Source organism: Anser anser (genome assembly GCF_964211835.1).
Source record: "Anser anser genome assembly, chromosome: 21".
Lineage (NCBI taxonomy): Eukaryota > Metazoa > Chordata > Aves > Anseriformes > Anatidae > Anser > Anser anser.
The window spans coordinates 9921116-9937375 of record NC_139742.1 but is presented as its reverse complement, the minus strand read 5'-3'; the positions used below and the strand labels follow the sequence as shown (position 1 = coordinate 9937375).

The 16260-nt window shown below is 58.7% G+C and overlaps 2 protein-coding genes across 18 annotated transcripts in view; one reads left to right on the top strand and one right to left on the bottom strand.

Annotated features, from left to right (window-relative positions):
• GPSM1 (G protein signaling modulator 1) overlaps window positions 1–9341 on the top strand; it is a 72167-nt gene extending 62826 nt beyond the window's left edge. For all 5 annotated transcript variants that reach the window (XM_083808051.1, XM_083808049.1, XM_083808048.1 and 2 more), the window contains exons 12-14: window positions 4497–4656; window positions 6802–7010; window positions 7145–9341. In XM_083808051.1, coding sequence (XP_083664177.1) covers window positions 4497–4656; window positions 6802–7010; window positions 7145–7333 — 558 coding nt within the window. In that variant the 3' untranslated portion in view covers window positions 7334–9341. The remainder of the gene's footprint in view (window positions 1–4496; window positions 4657–6801; window positions 7011–7144) is intronic.
• Window positions 7693–16182, bottom strand: DNLZ (DNL-type zinc finger). Of its 13 annotated transcripts, XR_014574562.1 has the most exons (8): window positions 15951–16181; window positions 15142–15281; window positions 11561–11741; window positions 10627–10722; window positions 10088–10160; window positions 9723–9831; window positions 8625–8781; window positions 7693–7850 (listed from the first exon to the last, which is right to left on the bottom strand). XR_014574562.1 is itself a non-coding variant. In XM_083808064.1 (7 exons), exons 1-7 carry the CDS (start codon window positions 16134–16136, stop codon window positions 7790–7792), a joined length of 894 nt encoding a protein of 297 aa, XP_083664190.1. In that variant the 5' UTR covers window positions 16137–16182; the 3' UTR covers window positions 7693–7789. The 13 variants fall into 13 exon arrangements, 8 of the variants coding, with proteins under 8 accessions (XP_083664190.1, XP_083664192.1, XP_083664193.1 ...); XM_083808064.1 differs by lacking the exon at window positions 9723–9831 and having other exon boundaries at window positions 15951–16182; XM_083808066.1 differs by having other exon boundaries at window positions 7693–8781.
• Between the last annotated feature and the right edge of the window lie 78 nt (window positions 16183–16260).

The window sequence follows — 16260 nt, the reverse complement described above, 5'->3', positions numbered from 1 at the left end:
GATTCGGGGTCAGCTGCCTGAACTGGGAGCAGGTAAGTGGTTGGGGTGCGTCTGGTTTATAGGGGGAGAGACAGACAGGCACGGCATGCGGCTGCGGATGTGCCGGGGTGAATATCTGCCAGGCCCGGGGCAGATAGGCGCTGCTGTAACAACGGGCAGGAGTTTTCCAGGAACTGTCTGGTGCTGAGGGCTTGGTCCTGGGGACAGGGAGCTGGGTCCCAGCTCTGTCACTGCGAGACTTGGGCAAGTCCCTTTGGCTCCAGGTCATCTCCTCACCGAGACGCAACGCGGAGGGGGGATCGGTGGTGGACAAGGAGCCAAGGAGGCGCTGTCTGAGGGGCTGCTGTAGGAGTAGGGGTGGACACAGCCCTCGAGGGCTCCTTGTGCTGGGGCAGGTTTGCAGGAAATTGAGCCTGGACGGGAGGAGGGGGATCGGGGGCAGGCCAGCGCCCCGTGGGGACACCAGCCCCGAGGGGAGAGGCCGATCGGAGGAGCGAGCTGTGGGCGGCTCGTGAGGGCACCTGCGTTTTGCTTGGGTGGTGAAGCTCCCTTTGGAGGGGACGTTTCATCCCGTGCACGGCAGGGGAGGTGCTTTTGGCTGTCAGCACAGAAATCAGCTGCCACGGTCCTTGGGGAGCTCCAGAGCCCTGTCCCGGGGCGCCCTGGCAGCGCGTTGTGGCACAGCCGGCGATCAGACGGCGTTTCTGCGGGGCTTAGCAGCGGAGAAGGGGAGAGCTCTGTCCTGTCCTGGCTGCTGCTGCTGTCTGCGGGGAGCTCGGGGCGAAGCTGCTGGAGTGTTCGGCTGAGGGCATTCCCAACACGGTGGGTACGGGCTGCTCTCGTCCTGGGGTTTTGTCCCAGGTTGTCTTTCGGGGGATTTCTGTATCGGTTTGCTGCCGGAGCAGCACCACGGGGCAGGAAGCCCGAGCTGCCTCCTGCTTCAGGCACGTGTGCGGGGCCAGGCACGAGGAGCCCCCCTCCTGCCTGCCGAGGAGCCCCACGGTGTGTGAAACCAGCATGGAAATGATGAACACGGCCTCTGCCGATCCCGGGGTGGGACTCGGGAACGTGCCAGACAAAGTCCCCTCTCCGCAGAGCGCTGGGCGGCGGTGGCCAGGGACCGAAGCCCGGCCAGGCGCCCGCGGGCTGCGGCTCGCAGCATCTCCGTTCGGGTGCTGGCAGGGGGGAAGCGTTTTAGCTGTTGCAGTCGGGCCTCCTGCGATTGTTTGATGGCTTTCCTGAATCAGAGTGAAAATGGCCAAGGGGGTTTAGGCATCGGAGCCTCTTCTGACTCCGTTTCGCTTTGCCTGGGATTGTTTCAGCCTTGACCTCGCCTGCCCATCCCGAGCAGCCAACGTGGGGGATTTCCCCCTGAAACGCTGCTCCGTGCCCAGGCGACAGAGCCAGGCAGCCCAGCACTGTCTGAGCCAGTGACTGCGGGAGGTTTTGTTCAGCACCTGTGGGAGTTTACTGGGGAGGTGCGCTTGTGGGGAGGCTCGGGGCAGCCCCATGCCAGGGCCCCGTGGGGTGGCGTCGCCGCAGCGAGGCGCAGGCCCCCCCCCGCCAGCCCCACAGCTGCTGTTGGCTGCCTTCCCCACACCTCAGCTGTGTTTTACACAGCCCGGCTCCGACCTGGCGGGTTGACCGGCCTGCTCCTCGCACCGCTGCGTGCGAAAGCCTGGATGCCCTCCAGTTAGGGGAGGCCTGTCTCAGGTAAGCGAGTCCTGCTCCCGGGCTGTCATTAGCCAGCCCGCTCGGTTCCCTGATCAGCAGGCGGCGTCTGGGTGGAAATGCCACTCACAGGTGATGCGAACAAAGCTCCCACCCCTGTGTACGTGGCCTCTGCCCGTGGCCGGGGAGCAGGGGCAGGAGCGGAGGCTTCACACGGGGCACGGGGGGAGCTGCGCGCGTCCCCGTTTCTGTGCCACGGGCGAGCAGCCCGGGGTCGATCTCTGCTGCCCTTTGCAGGCAGAGCCGGCGCAGCCCAGGCCGTGCTGCGCAGCACAGAAGAGGTGTTTCAGCTCTGAGGGAGGCCGGCTGGCCGGAGGGAAACGGCACGTGGCAGCACTCGAGTGCTGGAGGTAGAGGATGGGGGGCGAGGCCAGGTGCAGACACCAGCCGTGGGTGAGAAGCGGTCCCGGGGCTGGAGCAAAGTCCCTGCCCAGGAACCCTTCGGGGCTCTGGGTCTGGGGAGCCCCGCGGTTGTTGTTTGTGCTGCTGTGGGACTGCTTTTCAGCCCCGTTAGGGGATGCCCTGGCTCTCGGGAAGCCTCCTGCCCCTCCTGGCCGTGCAGAGCCCCGGGCACAGCTCGGCAGCAGACGGTGGCCCCGGGGCCGTGATGCGCGTCCATCTGCCCGCACAGCTCCGGCCTCGGGGCCAGGAGCAGCCAAGCAGGGAGCCAGGCGCTCCGTGCGATGTCTGTTTGGGCGTTTTAAATAGGTGCGGGATGGGGATGGGGGCTCTGTGGCTGGGGTGGCACCAGGGGAGCCTGCGGCACCCCCTGAACCAGGCTGGCACAGGAGGTACCCCCGCACGTGGCCGGCCCCATCCCGCACTTCGCACGCGCCGGCCGCTCTTGTACTGATTCAGAGCGTCCTTTCCTCCCCCGGGCATGTTCTGAGCAGAGATCCTGACACGGCAAAACACAGGTCCCTGCCAGGGAGCACCCAGGGGGGATCCCGGCTCTCCCTGGGGCTCAGCACTGCGCTCTGCCCATCGCACCGCCCTGAGCGCGGGGAAGCTGGAGGGAGCTCGGTGTGAATGAGCAGGCTGCCGCCTCTACCCTGAAATTTGGGTCACGCAAGCCAGCACAGCAGAGCTGCGACTGAGGTGGTTCAGCCTTGCTTTCAGCCCCAGCAAGTTTTGGTTTCGGAGGGCGCTGGCTCCGAGGGGCTGGCTGAGGCGCCCTTTGGTCAGAGGTTTGCAGAGGTGAGAGGGGCTTTGCCCCTCCCCGATCCGCTCCCGCATTGCCAATGTTCCTCTCTGGCCTGCTGCTAATTTTGATGCTGCCCTAAATAGAAGCTGAGTGCATCTCATCTGCTCCGCTTAGCATGCGGGAGAATTGTTTGCCTTCGTTTACAGGATCCGAGCTGCGGCTTTAACCCTGTCGGCACGCGGCCCTCCCCAGCGCAGAGCTCCCTCGAATGGCTTCGCGTCCCCGAGCCCCCGGGGGGGGCCCTTTGCTGGGAACGGCACCGCACACCTCGGGCTGGGGGGGGCTTCTGGGCTGCCCGGGACGGCCAAGGACCCAAGGGACCCCGTGCCGCTTCCCCAGCCCCACATCTGCCTTCAGCACTGGGAAGCAGCTCAGCACAGGCAGACCCCGTCTGAGGAGCTTGGGGTTGGTTTCTGTTGGGGTTCTTCTGCCAGCATCTGGCAGGACCCGGACCCTTCCTGACAGACGCCTTTCTCATTGCTGTCTAATTTTATATCCCATTGTGGGAGGCTCTTCAGAAGGCTCTGCTCTTCCAGCTCCCTGCCTGCTGCCAGCCGGGCTCAGGGTTCACCCCGCTGCCCAGCACGCAGCCTGTCCGGGGCTGGAAGCAACACGGCACCTCGGGGAGGCTGCCTTGGGTGCTGAGCCTTGTGCAGCGCGACTTAAATATATCCCCGTCTGGTGCGAGGTGCTCATTTGGGGACCTCACGCAAGGGCTGTTTCCCGAAGGGCTGTAATTTTGTGGCCTCTGCAGCCCGGTGGTGGCTGCACGTGGGGTGCTGTGAGTGGCGCATCGGAAGGAAGCGCCGGCAGCGCAAAGGGCAGTGGCCTGCAAAGGTTAAATTTAGCGGGTTAGGGAGGAAGGCTGGAGGCTGGCGGGCCTGGGCTGGAGCTGAGCCTCCGCCGGGCACACGGCAGCACTTCGGGGAGGGCGTCTGTGTGGTTCCCCCACCCCCTGTGCTCCCGACTCTGTTCCCTGTCCTGCCGAGCTGCGCCAGAGCTTGGGGTGAGTGCCGTCCCTTTCCCTCCCCGGCTCCTCTTTCCCCTTCAGCCTCTGGTTTGTTCCGAGCGCTCAGGATGCTCCACAGCAACGTGGGCTGCCACGGCATGAGGCTCATCTGCCTGCTGCAGGAGCCCAGCGCGGGTCTGGCCGTGGCAGTGCCGGCGGCTCGGGGGGCTGCGGCTCCCCACGGACGCCCCTCTCGCCGCGCGCAGGTCGCAGGGCAGCTCTGCTCCCGGTCTGGGTCCCTGCAGGAGAGGGGCCCTTCACGGAGTGGCCTCTTCTTGGAGGGTGGTTTTGGATTGCCCAAACCGTAGGGTGGTGAGAAAAGAGGAAAAGAGAGAGGCTGCTTCAGAGCCAAGGGCACAGCGGGACCGAGTAGCAGTGGCCCCGGCAGGCGGCGGTGCCTGGCAAGCTGCGGGCACGGCCGGGAGCCGGCTCTGAGCAGAGCAGGACAGGGCAAGGCACGGCCACGGCCACGGCCACGGCAGGCTGAGCTGTCAGACACAGGGCAGTGCTTGGGGCGTTCTGACTCCCTGCTGTGTTTTGTCGCCTTTCCAGAAGATCAACCGGACCCCTTCGGACGAGGAATGCTTCTTTGACCTGCTGAGCAAGTTCCAGAGCAACCGGATGGATGATCAGCGCTGCCCGCTGGAGGAATGCCCATCGGAGGCTGCAGAGGCAGCTGCCACACCAGTCCCTGCCCTGGGAGAACGGATCTGTAAGCACTGATGCGTTTATAAGTCACTCCTACGAGGGGGTGATGCTGCTCCCATGGCGTGGCCGGCTGTCGTGGTTTTATTGTGCATCTTGTGATGTTTTCCCCAAGCCTCAGCTCCCTGAACCTAGCAATTATTTTTTTTTTTATGTTTGCAATCTCCATCACTGTGCAAGGCATAAAGAAACCTTCCCGTGTTAATGGTTGCTGAAGCAAAAGCTGGAGGATGTGAACTGAGGCTTGGAGAACAGCCTGGCAAGAGAAATGCAAAATATACCCGGATTTTTTTTTCAGTCTTTTGGAGGTCTTGTCTGACACACCGAGGTTGGCAGGAGGACTTCGGCCTCTGCCAAAGTGGGAGATGCTGGTGGTCGTTGCTGAGGGAGCCTTGTGAGAGCCGCAGAGCTGGGGCAGTACGGGCCCGGAGGGGGCTTCATAGGCAGGGTGGAGTACCGGCGGGTTTTCTCAGTGTTACCCTGGAGGAAGAACTGCTGGGTTTTGTCCAGTTGTTGGATGCTGTGGTGAGAGGTGTCACAGAGCAGAGAAGCCGGGAGGACGGAAAGTAATAGGAAGCTCCCAGCACGCAGAGAGCTAGCTCGCTCGTAGGAAGAGCGTGGATAAATTGAGGAAGCCGCCTGACAAGTAGCTTGGATAGGAGAGACAGATCGGGTCTGCGTCTGCACTTTGGCTTTGTGTCCTTTTTTACGACGTTGTGTTGAGGGCCTTTGTTTAAAGCAAGCTGGAGAGAAGCACTGAAACGTGCAGGCCCCACTGGTGTGCTTAAGCACCATCACAGAGGGCTCAAAGCCCTTCATTCGAACCGACGGGTTTGTTTAGCAGCTCCCTAACCAACACGAAGCCCCAGCAGGGGAGGAGCAGACCCCGACCTCCCTCTGAGTGCGGCCAGGAGCGCAGCACGAAGCTGCTCGGGGTGCCGGTGCCAGTGGCAGGGGCTGAAGCAGCAGCCGGAGCGAGGCGGCGCCGAGGTCAGGCTGTGGCGCAGAAGGCAGGCAGGTTGGCTGGGAGGTGAGCGGTTCTTTCGGTGCTAAAAATAGGCTGGAAATGAGCATCACTTCTTCGAGATACGTGTTTCTGATACAGAAGTGCATTCGGCTTTAACAGCTGTGTAATTTAGGCGAGCGAGTTTAAAATACGAAGCTTTATAAAGACTGTACAAGTAGGCACATGTTCTGTTCAGCTGTCAGTTGGACTCTGAGCTTTTTGGACATGTTATTTTTCAAGGTTTCTTTGTCAGCTGAAGGGGAAGAGACGCGTCTTGGCATCAGCGCTGAGATTATTCTGCGTTCCTGCCCCTCCGCAAGCCGGGGCTCCAGGAATAGCACGCGGTGGCAGGAGACCGGGGGCACCCTCAGTGCTTTGTGCTCGCTGGGGCGTTTGGGTTTCTTACGCTTTGGTTTTGCTTGTCGCCATCCCCCGTGCACTGCCGGTTGTTTGGGAGCGTTTCGCTGCCCGGCAGCTGCCAGGAGCCATCAGGCTCTTCCCTGGGGCGCTGCCTGGGAGGCGTTTTCCTGGCTGGGGGCTGACTCGCTCGCTTCGCAGCAGTCCCAGCATTGCTCGGGTGCTATTGGAAAACCCTCCCGTTGTCCCGTTGCTGCTCTGCCCCCCAGACGGGGCCCTGCAGCCCCTGGTGTTGCACCCCAAGGGTTAGAGCCAGGCGTGTTTGGTGCCTGGGCAGGATGCGCCCTGCGAGAATGGGCGGAGCGTAGGCTGTATGGACGGGTTCTGGACTGGGAACCCAACAGGGCGAAGGCTGTGCCGCCTGGTGAGCGGCTTAGCTGGGCCTTGGCTGTGCTGATTAGCTGCCTGTAATTACACCCAGCCCTTGGGAGCGTGTGGGGTGCCCATTACGGAACCACAGCCGCGTGCAGAACTCTGCGTTCGCCTGCAGCTGACGGTAACTGTGCAGCCCCATGCCCCGAGCGAGGCGGGGGCTGGCCGATGGTCACAGAAGCCCCAGGGGGCCCGGCTGCACGGCCGGCCCCTGCCCCTCCGTGGGGGTGTAAGGCTCCGCCGGGTGAACGGGATTTTTGGGGGCGAGGACTCGGGCTCTGAGGCGAGCAGGGCTGCGGCTCGCGTGTGAGCTGGCAGAGCTGTGACCCCGGCATGTGCTCCTCTCCCCGCCTGCAGCGCAGTCCTCCCTGATGGCGTCCCCGCAGACGGAGGAGTTCTTTGATCTCATCGCCAGCTCCCAGAGCAGACGGCTGGACGACCAGCGCGCCAACGTGGGCAACCTGCCCGGCCTCCGGATAACCCACAACAACCTGGGGCACCTGCGCGTGGAGGGGGACGCTCAGGAGCCCGGCGACGAGTTCTTCAACATGCTCATGAAATGTCAGGTACGGGCAGGACTCGATTCTCCCCCCTCCGGGCACACGCTGCCCCCCGATCCCACCTGCGAGGGGCTGTGGGCAGCAGCTGCCCACCCGCAGCTCCTGTACCAGCCCTAACGCCTGTTCTCCCCCCCCCGCAGTCCTCCAGGATAGATGACCAGCGCTGCGCCCCACCCGACTCCATCCCCCGTGGCCCCACCATGCCAGACGAAGACTTCTTCAGCCTTATCCAGCGCGTCCAGGCCAAGCGCATGGATGAGCAGAGGGTAGATTTGGCCTCAGCCCAGGAGGAGGCAGCAGAGGAGCAGCAGAGGCCTGGTTCCAGCTAAGAACTGGGGTTCAGGTCGGGGGGTTTGGTTTCATTTTGGTTTTTTTTTTTGAAGAGAACTAAGTGTAGGTGGTTTCAAAGCTGAGTGCTCCTGCGCTACCACAGACTTCTCCCAGGAGCGACCCGAGCCGTGGGGAGCTGGAGCTCAGTGCACTGCACGTGGCTGCTCTGCGGAGGCAGTGCCACAAAAAGGCCCACCAGACGGGGAACGGTTTTTAAACAAGGGGGTTTTTTAGGACGTGCAGCCAGTGTAACACTGGGCCCAGCACCAGGGAAGAAGACTTTGGCAGTCCCTTTGCTTGTCACCTAAAAACCCAGGAACTTGTGCTGTCAGCCGAAGGAGGAGCCCGGAGCAGGTAGTTAAATCCAGCCTTGATGTCCTTTATTTCCAAAACACTTTTAATTTAATGGGGGAAGAGCACCTTTTTCATTTTCAAGTCCTCCTGTCTTGTTTGCATCATGAGGTGACAGACTGCTCTGGATCCTTTCCTGGAATATCTTGCTCAACTTTGTTCTTGCTAAAGGAGGAAATGAGCTCAAGTCAGCGGCAACGCAGGTCCTTTTAAACCTGACCCCTGCCCTGGCTGCAGCCATGGTCCCCCCACTTCAGTTTGTTCTGGGGTTGCTGTGAGCACCCTGTGCTGTTCCTCCCCTCCGCTTCCCCAGCCACCCGTGTGCAGAGCTGTACTGGAACCTCCTGTGCAGGATCCAAGGCTCTCCCACCCGTAGCTTCAGTGGAATTTGGAGACCCCCAGCAAAACCCCAGCCTGGGACAAAGCCTGAAAGGTAACTGCCAGCTGTGCAGCCCCAGCTGCAGCACCAAGACAGGAATCTGTGCCCGGGAAGGGAGGAAGACAGTCTCTGCCCATCTGCTCAGCACAGAACACAAACTTAGGCAACGTGTTGCTTCTGCTGCAGCTGGGCCAGAAGCCTCGTACAGGATCGAATCGTGTGCCCAAGGCAGAAACCTGCGCTTGGCACTGACCTGCTTCGAGAGCTACAAAGCCTTCTGGTCACGGCTCGCGATGAGGGTGAGCAGAACGATGCCCTGCTCCCTTGTGCCCAGCAGCAGTGGGGGACAACGGCCCTTCCCTCCGCCTTGTTCCTCCTGAAAGCAGGGCTGTGCTGCTGCCTGCCCTGCAGAGCTGCCCTCAGCGCCACCGTCCTGCTCTGCCCAGCTGCCTGGCGCCGTCCCCGCAGGAAACGGAGCCTTGCGCCCGCTCCAGCCGGGGGCGTTTGCTGGGCCGGCAGCCCCGCACCGCACGCGAGTGCAAGGACCTACATTTACTTACATTTCCTTCTGGTAACGTCGGAAAAGCAAGAGCCCGGAGAGGAGGCCAGAAGACTTCTCATCTGAGGAGGTGGAACAGTTTTTTCTTTGCTTGACCTGAGAGGCTATCTTGGACTTCAGCACCTCCAGTAATGAGGTCTGCCAAAGCAGGTATGTTCCTACGGAGAACAAATCAGCACTTTCTAACTGAAACGCATTTGACGGAAACATTTCCAACCAGCAGTTGAGATTTTTAGACCAGTGATGCTGCTCATCGGGCATTTAACCTGCCTGCACTGAACCACGGAGCACTCACCTGCTGCAGGGATGGCTGGGCCGAGGCTCGGCCTCCTGCCTGGGGCAGGTCGGAGCTCTGGAGACAAGCCAGGAGGACCTGCCAGCCACCTACGTACCCACCTAGCTTGAATTTGTCCAGAGGAAGACAACGCTGAGGATGCCGATGACTTGAGCAGCTGCGGGCCCAGGCCTGTGCAGCTCAGCCAGGTGGCGAACTGGAATCTGACCATTAAGCTTTCAGAGGTGTTAATTATTTGCCATATACTTGAATGTATGAGCTTATTTATTTTTTACATGTGCATTTGCTAGTGTCATTTTAATGGGGAATTTCCAACCCACAGGTACTTTTTTTCTAAAAAATAATCTGCCAAATGAATTAATATATTAGAAACGAATACAGCGCGAGGGAAAGGGAGGGTTGTGCTTAATAAATATTTGTGTCTAAGCTTCAGTGACAAAAATTAATTTCCGCTATTTTTTGGCCAGCAGAGCTAATGGTGGTCCTTTGGGATGGGACTGGGGGTGCGTGGTGGGTTCTTGTGGCAGACATCGCCACATAAAAGTGTTAAGAAAAGGGTGTGTGCACCACCTGCGTGTCCCTTTACGGTCAGAGCACACAGGCCTCTTAGGGAGCAGCCACCACCCCTGGCCCTGCCTGACCTCGCTGCGGGGGCACTGTAAGATACAAAGCCCTGAGCCCTCCTGCCCTGTCTCGGTGCATTCCCGGCACCTGCCCCCAAAAGCCGTACTGTTTCCCTGGTGGGAGCTGCCAGAGAAAACGGGCAACCAGTGGCTGGCATAAGCGCTCGGTGAAGATACTCACACAGCAGCGGGCAGCGGCACAAGCTCATTCCAGCGCAGCAGGCAGGTGCAGGCCATTAGACTTCGCTTGAAAGGGGGCCAGGGAGCCGCAGATTTTTGGATCCTGAGCCCTGTGAGGATAAAGCCAAGTCACAGCTGGTCCTTCCACGCCTGGCTAACTTGTGCAGGCTGCTGCCAGTCCTGATCACAGATTAATGAAGAGCCACCAGCTCGTTCTCATCAGGCACGCTCAAGTTCCTCACTGCCTGGCCACAAGCAGGCAAGGTGTGGGACTTGAGGACAGAACCATGCCCCCAGCTAGGCAAAGGCTGGTGATTCCCGGGATTCGGAACAGGTGAAATTCTTAAAAGCAAGGGGGAGGCTCACCTGCTGTCTCTCTGTCCTTAGCAGCTGGGGAAGGGCATCGTATGTTCTCCAGTAAATGCCTCTCGCAGCGCACCTACGGAACAGCCAGATCCCCGCTGTGAGCAGGAGCCTGCGCCGGTCGCTGCTCTGCTGGAGCCTGAATTAACAGCGAGGACAGCGTTATCGCTGTCCAACGGCTGTCACAGCGCGCAGAGCACAGCCCTTCCTCTCCTGCTCTGCCAAGCCCAGGCCAGCAGAGCTTGGTAGGGAACAGCTCGCCGCTGCTGACACCCGCCGGGCAGGCGCGGCACTGCCGAGGCCTGGGCTGGCTCGCTCCGCATGGAGGCCTGCTGCAGCACAGCGCGGGGTGCTGGCCCCAGGGCAGGACAGGGAGGGGGGAGGAAAGCTGAAAGCACAGCAGCCCCACACCGTGCCGCGCTCTCCTACTCAGCTGTACAAATGCCCTGCGAGGCACTCGCGAGCCGGTGCTGCTGTCGCGCAGGGTTTGTTCTGCGGTGCTCAGCTGCCAAGTCACGTCAGGGCTGAGGCGCAGCACTTACCTCAGCCCTCCCCGGAGCCTCGTGCTGGTGCGGGTCCGGCCGTCCGTCTGCGTCCGGCTGGGAAGGCGCGCAGCCTGCAGGAAGGGCTCTGCTGGCCTGGAGCGCCCAGGCGCCGTAAATTTCAGTCTGGAGCTGGACAGCGGCCCGAGGCTCTCCACAGCCATCGCCCAGGACGCAGTCGTGGGCCGTTAACTCCTGCGTGGCCTCGCAGCAAGGAGCTCAGCAGGCAGTGGCGCTGAGTAGCCCACACCAGGGACATGGGCCTAGGTCCCAGCCACGTGCCCGTGGGGTCGGAGCAGAGGGCTCTCACCCCGCTGCGCCTCTGCCCACACTGCAGCAGGCCCTGGAGGCCCAGAACCGCCCCGCATCAGGCCCGGGGCAAGCAGCACAAGGCTGAGTCACTTCACAGCCCCCCCGCTCCCCTCCTCGCCGCCTGCGCCGCTGCTTACAGGAGACATTTACCTGCCCGAGCCCATCAGGAAGGCGGCGCGGTGCCGCTGAGCCCCGCACAGCACACCCAGGGGTGGCAGGGGCTGTAATGCCACCGCTGCACGCGCAGCAGGAGGCGCAGCCCCGCACGCACACGCTCATGTTCTGGCCCTGCAGGGCCCCAGCTGCAGCCAGCAGGCGCAGCACATCAGAAGCCCACAGCAGCTGGAGGAACTCTGGAATTTGAGTGCAATAAAAAAGGCGGGGAGGGAAAGGGGTTGTGCAAAGAGGCAGAAAGCAAGAGGCACAAAATGTCCCATTTTGCAGAAAAGCCCTCACGGGATAGGATTCGGGAACAGAATCCAGCCCTTAGCAGCCCCAGTGAAATGCTTTGAGGCCTGTGCCAAAGGTTTGCAGCGCAGGCTGGGAATGCTGCTTTGCCCCACCTCAGAGCACCGGCCCTCCTCTGTGCATCTACCACCCCTGCCACAGCACCGGCACTCACCGTGCCCTGCTGCACCAGGCCTCCACGGCACTTTTCCCCCACCTTGACACACCTCCAGCTCAGGAGGAAGCCTTTTTTCTCTTCTTCTCTCTCCCACTCCTTTGGCTGAAGGACGGTCTGCTGGGCTCTTCCCAGACAAAGCCTGCTCACTGGTGGCCTCTTTAACAAACCGACAGGTTTCCTTTTTTTCAGGGGAAAAAAAAAAAAAAACCAACCAACAACTTCAAAACGGCGCACGTTTTTTTTAAATACAGTCTATTAGCAACAAACCCTTCTGTTTTACACACAAAGTCCCTGAGAGAAGTGCAACCCTTTCCCTTCCAGCTGAAAGCCCCGGGATGGTTTGTCACAAAACTCACCCATTTCCTGCGCTGTGGCAGGGCGCAGCCTCTGCCTGGCTCCAAGGAGCCCCTGGGGGCTGCCCTCCGGACCCACCCTGCCTCTGCAGCTGCCTCCCAGCAGCCGCGGGCAGCGCGCTCCCCGCATCTACGCCCTGAAGATCTGCCCGCTCCCTGCGATCTGCTGCCGCCTGCTCTCTCCTCGTCCTGGCCCGCAGCAGCAGCAGCAAAACCAGGCCCTGCTCCATCCCCAGACCGTGGCGCCGGGCACCAGCAGGCCCGCCTGCTCCACAAGCACCCGGCTGCCCGGCCGGCAGCACCAGGCCAGCGTGCTGCCCTGCCTCAGCACCAGTGCCAGGAAATGCCGACCGGTCTGACAGCCGGGGACAGACTTTGCTGCAGTTTTTTACTGTAACGGAGCGAAAACTAGCGTAACCTTTCTGTATAACTGTAGCTAGGGGCACGGTAACTGATAAGAAAGTTAAGGAAAATGGCTATAACCTGGCTTTTTTAGTACTGACTGTTTCCAAGACAACGCAGATCCTTCCCAGCAGCTGGGTTCCACCCCACCAAAGGCACCAGAGCCACGGAGGCAGAGCGCTGTGTCACGTAGCGGTAACACAATAACCCCCCGTCCAGCAGGGCCAGCAGCTCGCAACAGGGTGAGCACACAGCAGTGATCCAGGACGCCTGTTTCTTAATTAACACGTGGATCGCTCCAGCATCTAATTGTATCAGAGAGCTGTGTTTCTTTAGGATATAGGAGATTAGGATAGGAACACACACAAACCTAGCTGAGGGACAGAGCGCCTGCCCTTCAAAGCTGTTTCACCACTCTGAGCTTACGTACCGACAGGAAAACATGATTATTTTCCTGTTGCTCTGAACCATGCTCACAATACAACGTGTATAAAATTACTACGAACCCTTCAGATGAACAAAGAAAACTCATTAACACTCATTAATACATGCAATGCCCTCACTGAATACTTGAACGATTAAAGGCCATGGACACCTGGACGAGTTTGGCTGAAAGAACTGCGTTCATTCAGCTTGGAGACACAGCAGTGCAGTGTTTTGAAAGAAGGTAATGGGCACAGGCTGAAACCTGGGACATTTCAGTTAGGTACGAGGATTTATGTCAATCTTTTACTAAGGGATTGGTCAAATACCAGACCAGGGCTCCAGAGAGGCTGTGGGATCTCCACCATCCTCAGATACTCAAGCCTAGGCCCTAAGTGTCTTTATTTAACTGAACCTCCTTTGAGTACAGTGGTTGGACTAGAAACCTCCAGAGGCCTCCTCCAACCTAAATTACTCTTTGATATCAAGTTTAAAAACATGACAAAGAGGATGCTTCCCTGTGCTTCACGCTACTGGACCTTAAGATAAGCTAAACCTTTATCCAGGCAGAGAGAGGAAGCCCTAAGAAAAGGCAGTATGATCACCTTGCTGCCTGATTCATCGCTACCCAACGTTAGGTGCTGGTAAACACCTACATTTCGCTTTTATGAAGTTATTATTTTTTGTTCTAGCTGATCTTAACGTGCAGCAGTAGCATTAATAAGCACCTCAATGTCTGTCAAATAAGACAAATTCCTAGGTGCTCCACTTATCTCCAACGTGCTTCACAAATATCAATTTTGCCTTCACGCCCGTCCTCCCCCTCACCAGTGAGGAAGTTGCATAACCCCAGCACCCCGGAGCCGCTCGCTGCGTCACGGCCCCAAGTGGAATTTCCGAGCAGGGGCTGGCACTCCCACGGGGCAGCACAGCCTGCCTCACGGCGTAACCCACAGACAGGGATTTTCAGCCTTGTGATAGACAGAAGGGGCACAGAACCTTCCCTCTGGATGATAGCAGGGGAAATGAAAAAGCAGCACTTCGGTGACTGCAGTGAGAGCTGGTTACCTGACCCTCCTGCAGGGACATTTTGGCTTTGCAAACTCGCACATGGTCAGGCCTCCTCCTCGGGTGGTATCAATTGCCTCTGCTGCTCAGCTACTGTGCCCTGTGATGCTCCTCCAGGAGCACTGCGATCAGCTGCTGACGTGCAACACCTAGACAGCATCAGAGGACAGAGCTAAAACCTGCAGTTAGAGCTAGGCCAAAACACATGGACAAAGAATTAGCTCCCTTCTCACCTGAGAACAAAGCAGGCTTCCTGACACTGCTGAAGCACTCAAAATTGCTTTAATGTCAGCAAAACAAGTACCAGGAAAAATATCCACACTCCACCTCTAAAAATATTGGCTTGGTCAAAGGTAAAACTACATATGACAATGACACAACAGAGAGAAGACCGACGCCTGAGTTTATTTTAAACATAGACCACTGAAATTAGGGAAGAAACGTTAACAGTCTCTCTTGCCATCAGCAGAATGACACAAACCCCACTTGTCACGTCTGTCCCTTGCCGCCAGTCTCTGGGGGGCCTTCCCCACCTTCTCCCTCTGTAGGATGGCTTTGAGAGCCGGTATCTGCCGTGCTTTCCAGAAGCAGCTCCAAGGCTTCCTCACCAACCACACGTCTCACCTTCTCCCCTTTGGCTGCCAGGATTTCCTCGATATTCCTGAACAGCAATTTGAAAACCAACAGTGACACTACAGCAACGGCTGGACAGAAGAGTCTACTGCGTGCTCTTTCCTTTCCACTTTGCTCGCAATATTAACGCCACACAGCAAATCAGCACGTGCACTTTACCACGGCACCTTTCCGTAAGTTTGGGAAGCAGATGAAACTATCCAAACCTCCTAGGACCATTTTTATCCATTAGGATCAATAATCTAGCAATTACGGCAGAACAGAAATTTTAAAGGCATCTAAGGGAGTTAGAAATCACCGAAATTCAACAGCACATGGGTCCCCACGTTTGAAACACTTAGCCAGGTGAACCTAGCAGCAATTTAATAAAGCCTGAGAGAGAACAGAAGAACGCCACACACAATAATTCACCTGCTGGCACCAACAAGAATGTCTGTGTCTCATGCAGCTTCTGCTGCTGCTTTACACCATTTATTTGGATCCTAGGTAGTGAGGTTCAAATTATAGGTGATTATAAACCTCCATTCACGTGCTTTAAGAAACTGGATGAAATATAGAATTACACCAAATAAAACCTCTGGTTTGATTTAAGTCACGTTTTAAAAGCATCAAAGAAACAATACATCAGCTCAGGAGGATCTGGTTATAGCTCAACAGTCTTCTTCCCTTGCTAAATGAGAGTGTTGCTGGCACACCTACCTTTTTCCTTCCAGATCTGAGAACCATCCCAAGTTATCTGCTATGACGTGGTGATTCTTGCAGCCGGGGCACTTCACAATGACCACCCCTTTATGGTAGGCTAACTTGGAAATCGTTTTTGCTGAGCGTGTCTGGCAGACCTACAAAGCAAACAGACAGCAACAACAGATGATAACTGCAGCTTCTGGACCTTTCAAAAAGGGAAATATTTTCCTGAGTGGAATATTTATTTTGCCCTCCCTCATCTCTAGCTATGGCAGGGCTGCTCAGTCACGGAATGATGCTGTGCAGCTCCACGGGCACTTTGCAGGTCTGGTCTGCAGAAAACACAGCCCCACAGCCCGCTCTTCCCAGGCTCTCCGGTCTGTCCCTCGCTTCTTTGTAGAAGTGGCAAATGGTTTTCATAGTGGGGGAACGTGCAGAACTACAGAGCAAAACCTAAAATAAAACACCGATGATTTAGGCAGTTCTGGTACTGCGGATCTGTATGTTGGGAACTTTGGAAATTTCACTGGGATCTTCAGCTGTTCGGAACGTATTTTAAAAGCATTAGTTTATTGCACTGATAAAATACTACCGTTATGTTTAATTAAAAAAAAATAAGAGACCCAGCTACCAAAGCCTGCTGCCTGCAAAGGCAACCAGGGGCCTGGCCTCGACGAAACGCGTTTGTTTTTGTCTTTTTAACGCGTTTAAGGGAAGGAGAGGGGAAGCGATTTCAGCGCCCGCCAGCCCTGCCCGTCACCAGAGGGCTGCTGGGGGGGGGGGAAGGCGCCGGCTCCTCCTCGCCCCTCACCGCCCCGGCCCACCTTGCAGGTGTACACCAGGCGGTAGTGCGAGGCCCGAAGCTGCCCCACGGGGCCCGGCGCGGCGGTGCAGACCGGGGCCGGTGCCGGTATCGGTGTCGGTACCGGTATCGGTGCGTGCCGGGGCCGTCGTGCCGAGGGGACCCTCAGCAGGACCCGGGCCGCCGCCCCCGCCGCCCGCCGCAACATGGCGCTGGCGCAGGCGCGCGGAGGGGGCGGGCGCTGAGGCGGCGGCGGCCATTTTGGGGCGGTGCCGGGAGCCGCTGTGGGGAAGGGCCCCGAGCCGGGCGGCGCCCTCGGGCCCCGGTCAGCC

Bases quoted from the DNA above. Each gene is read 5' to 3' on its own strand.
- DNLZ (XM_083808064.1), bottom strand. From the start codon at position 16,136: ATGTTGCGGCGGGCGGCGGGGGCGGCGGCCCGGGTCCTGCTGAGGGTC. The intron at 10,723-11,560 runs GTGAGTGCCGGT...TGGGCGCTCCAG, and splicing joins GCCTGGTGCAGCAGGGCACG to GCCAGCAGAGCCCTTCCTGC. The intron at 8,782-10,087 runs GTGAGCCTCCCC...TGTTCTCCGTAG, and splicing joins TAAGGACAGAGAGACAGCAG to GAACATACCTGCTTTGGCAG.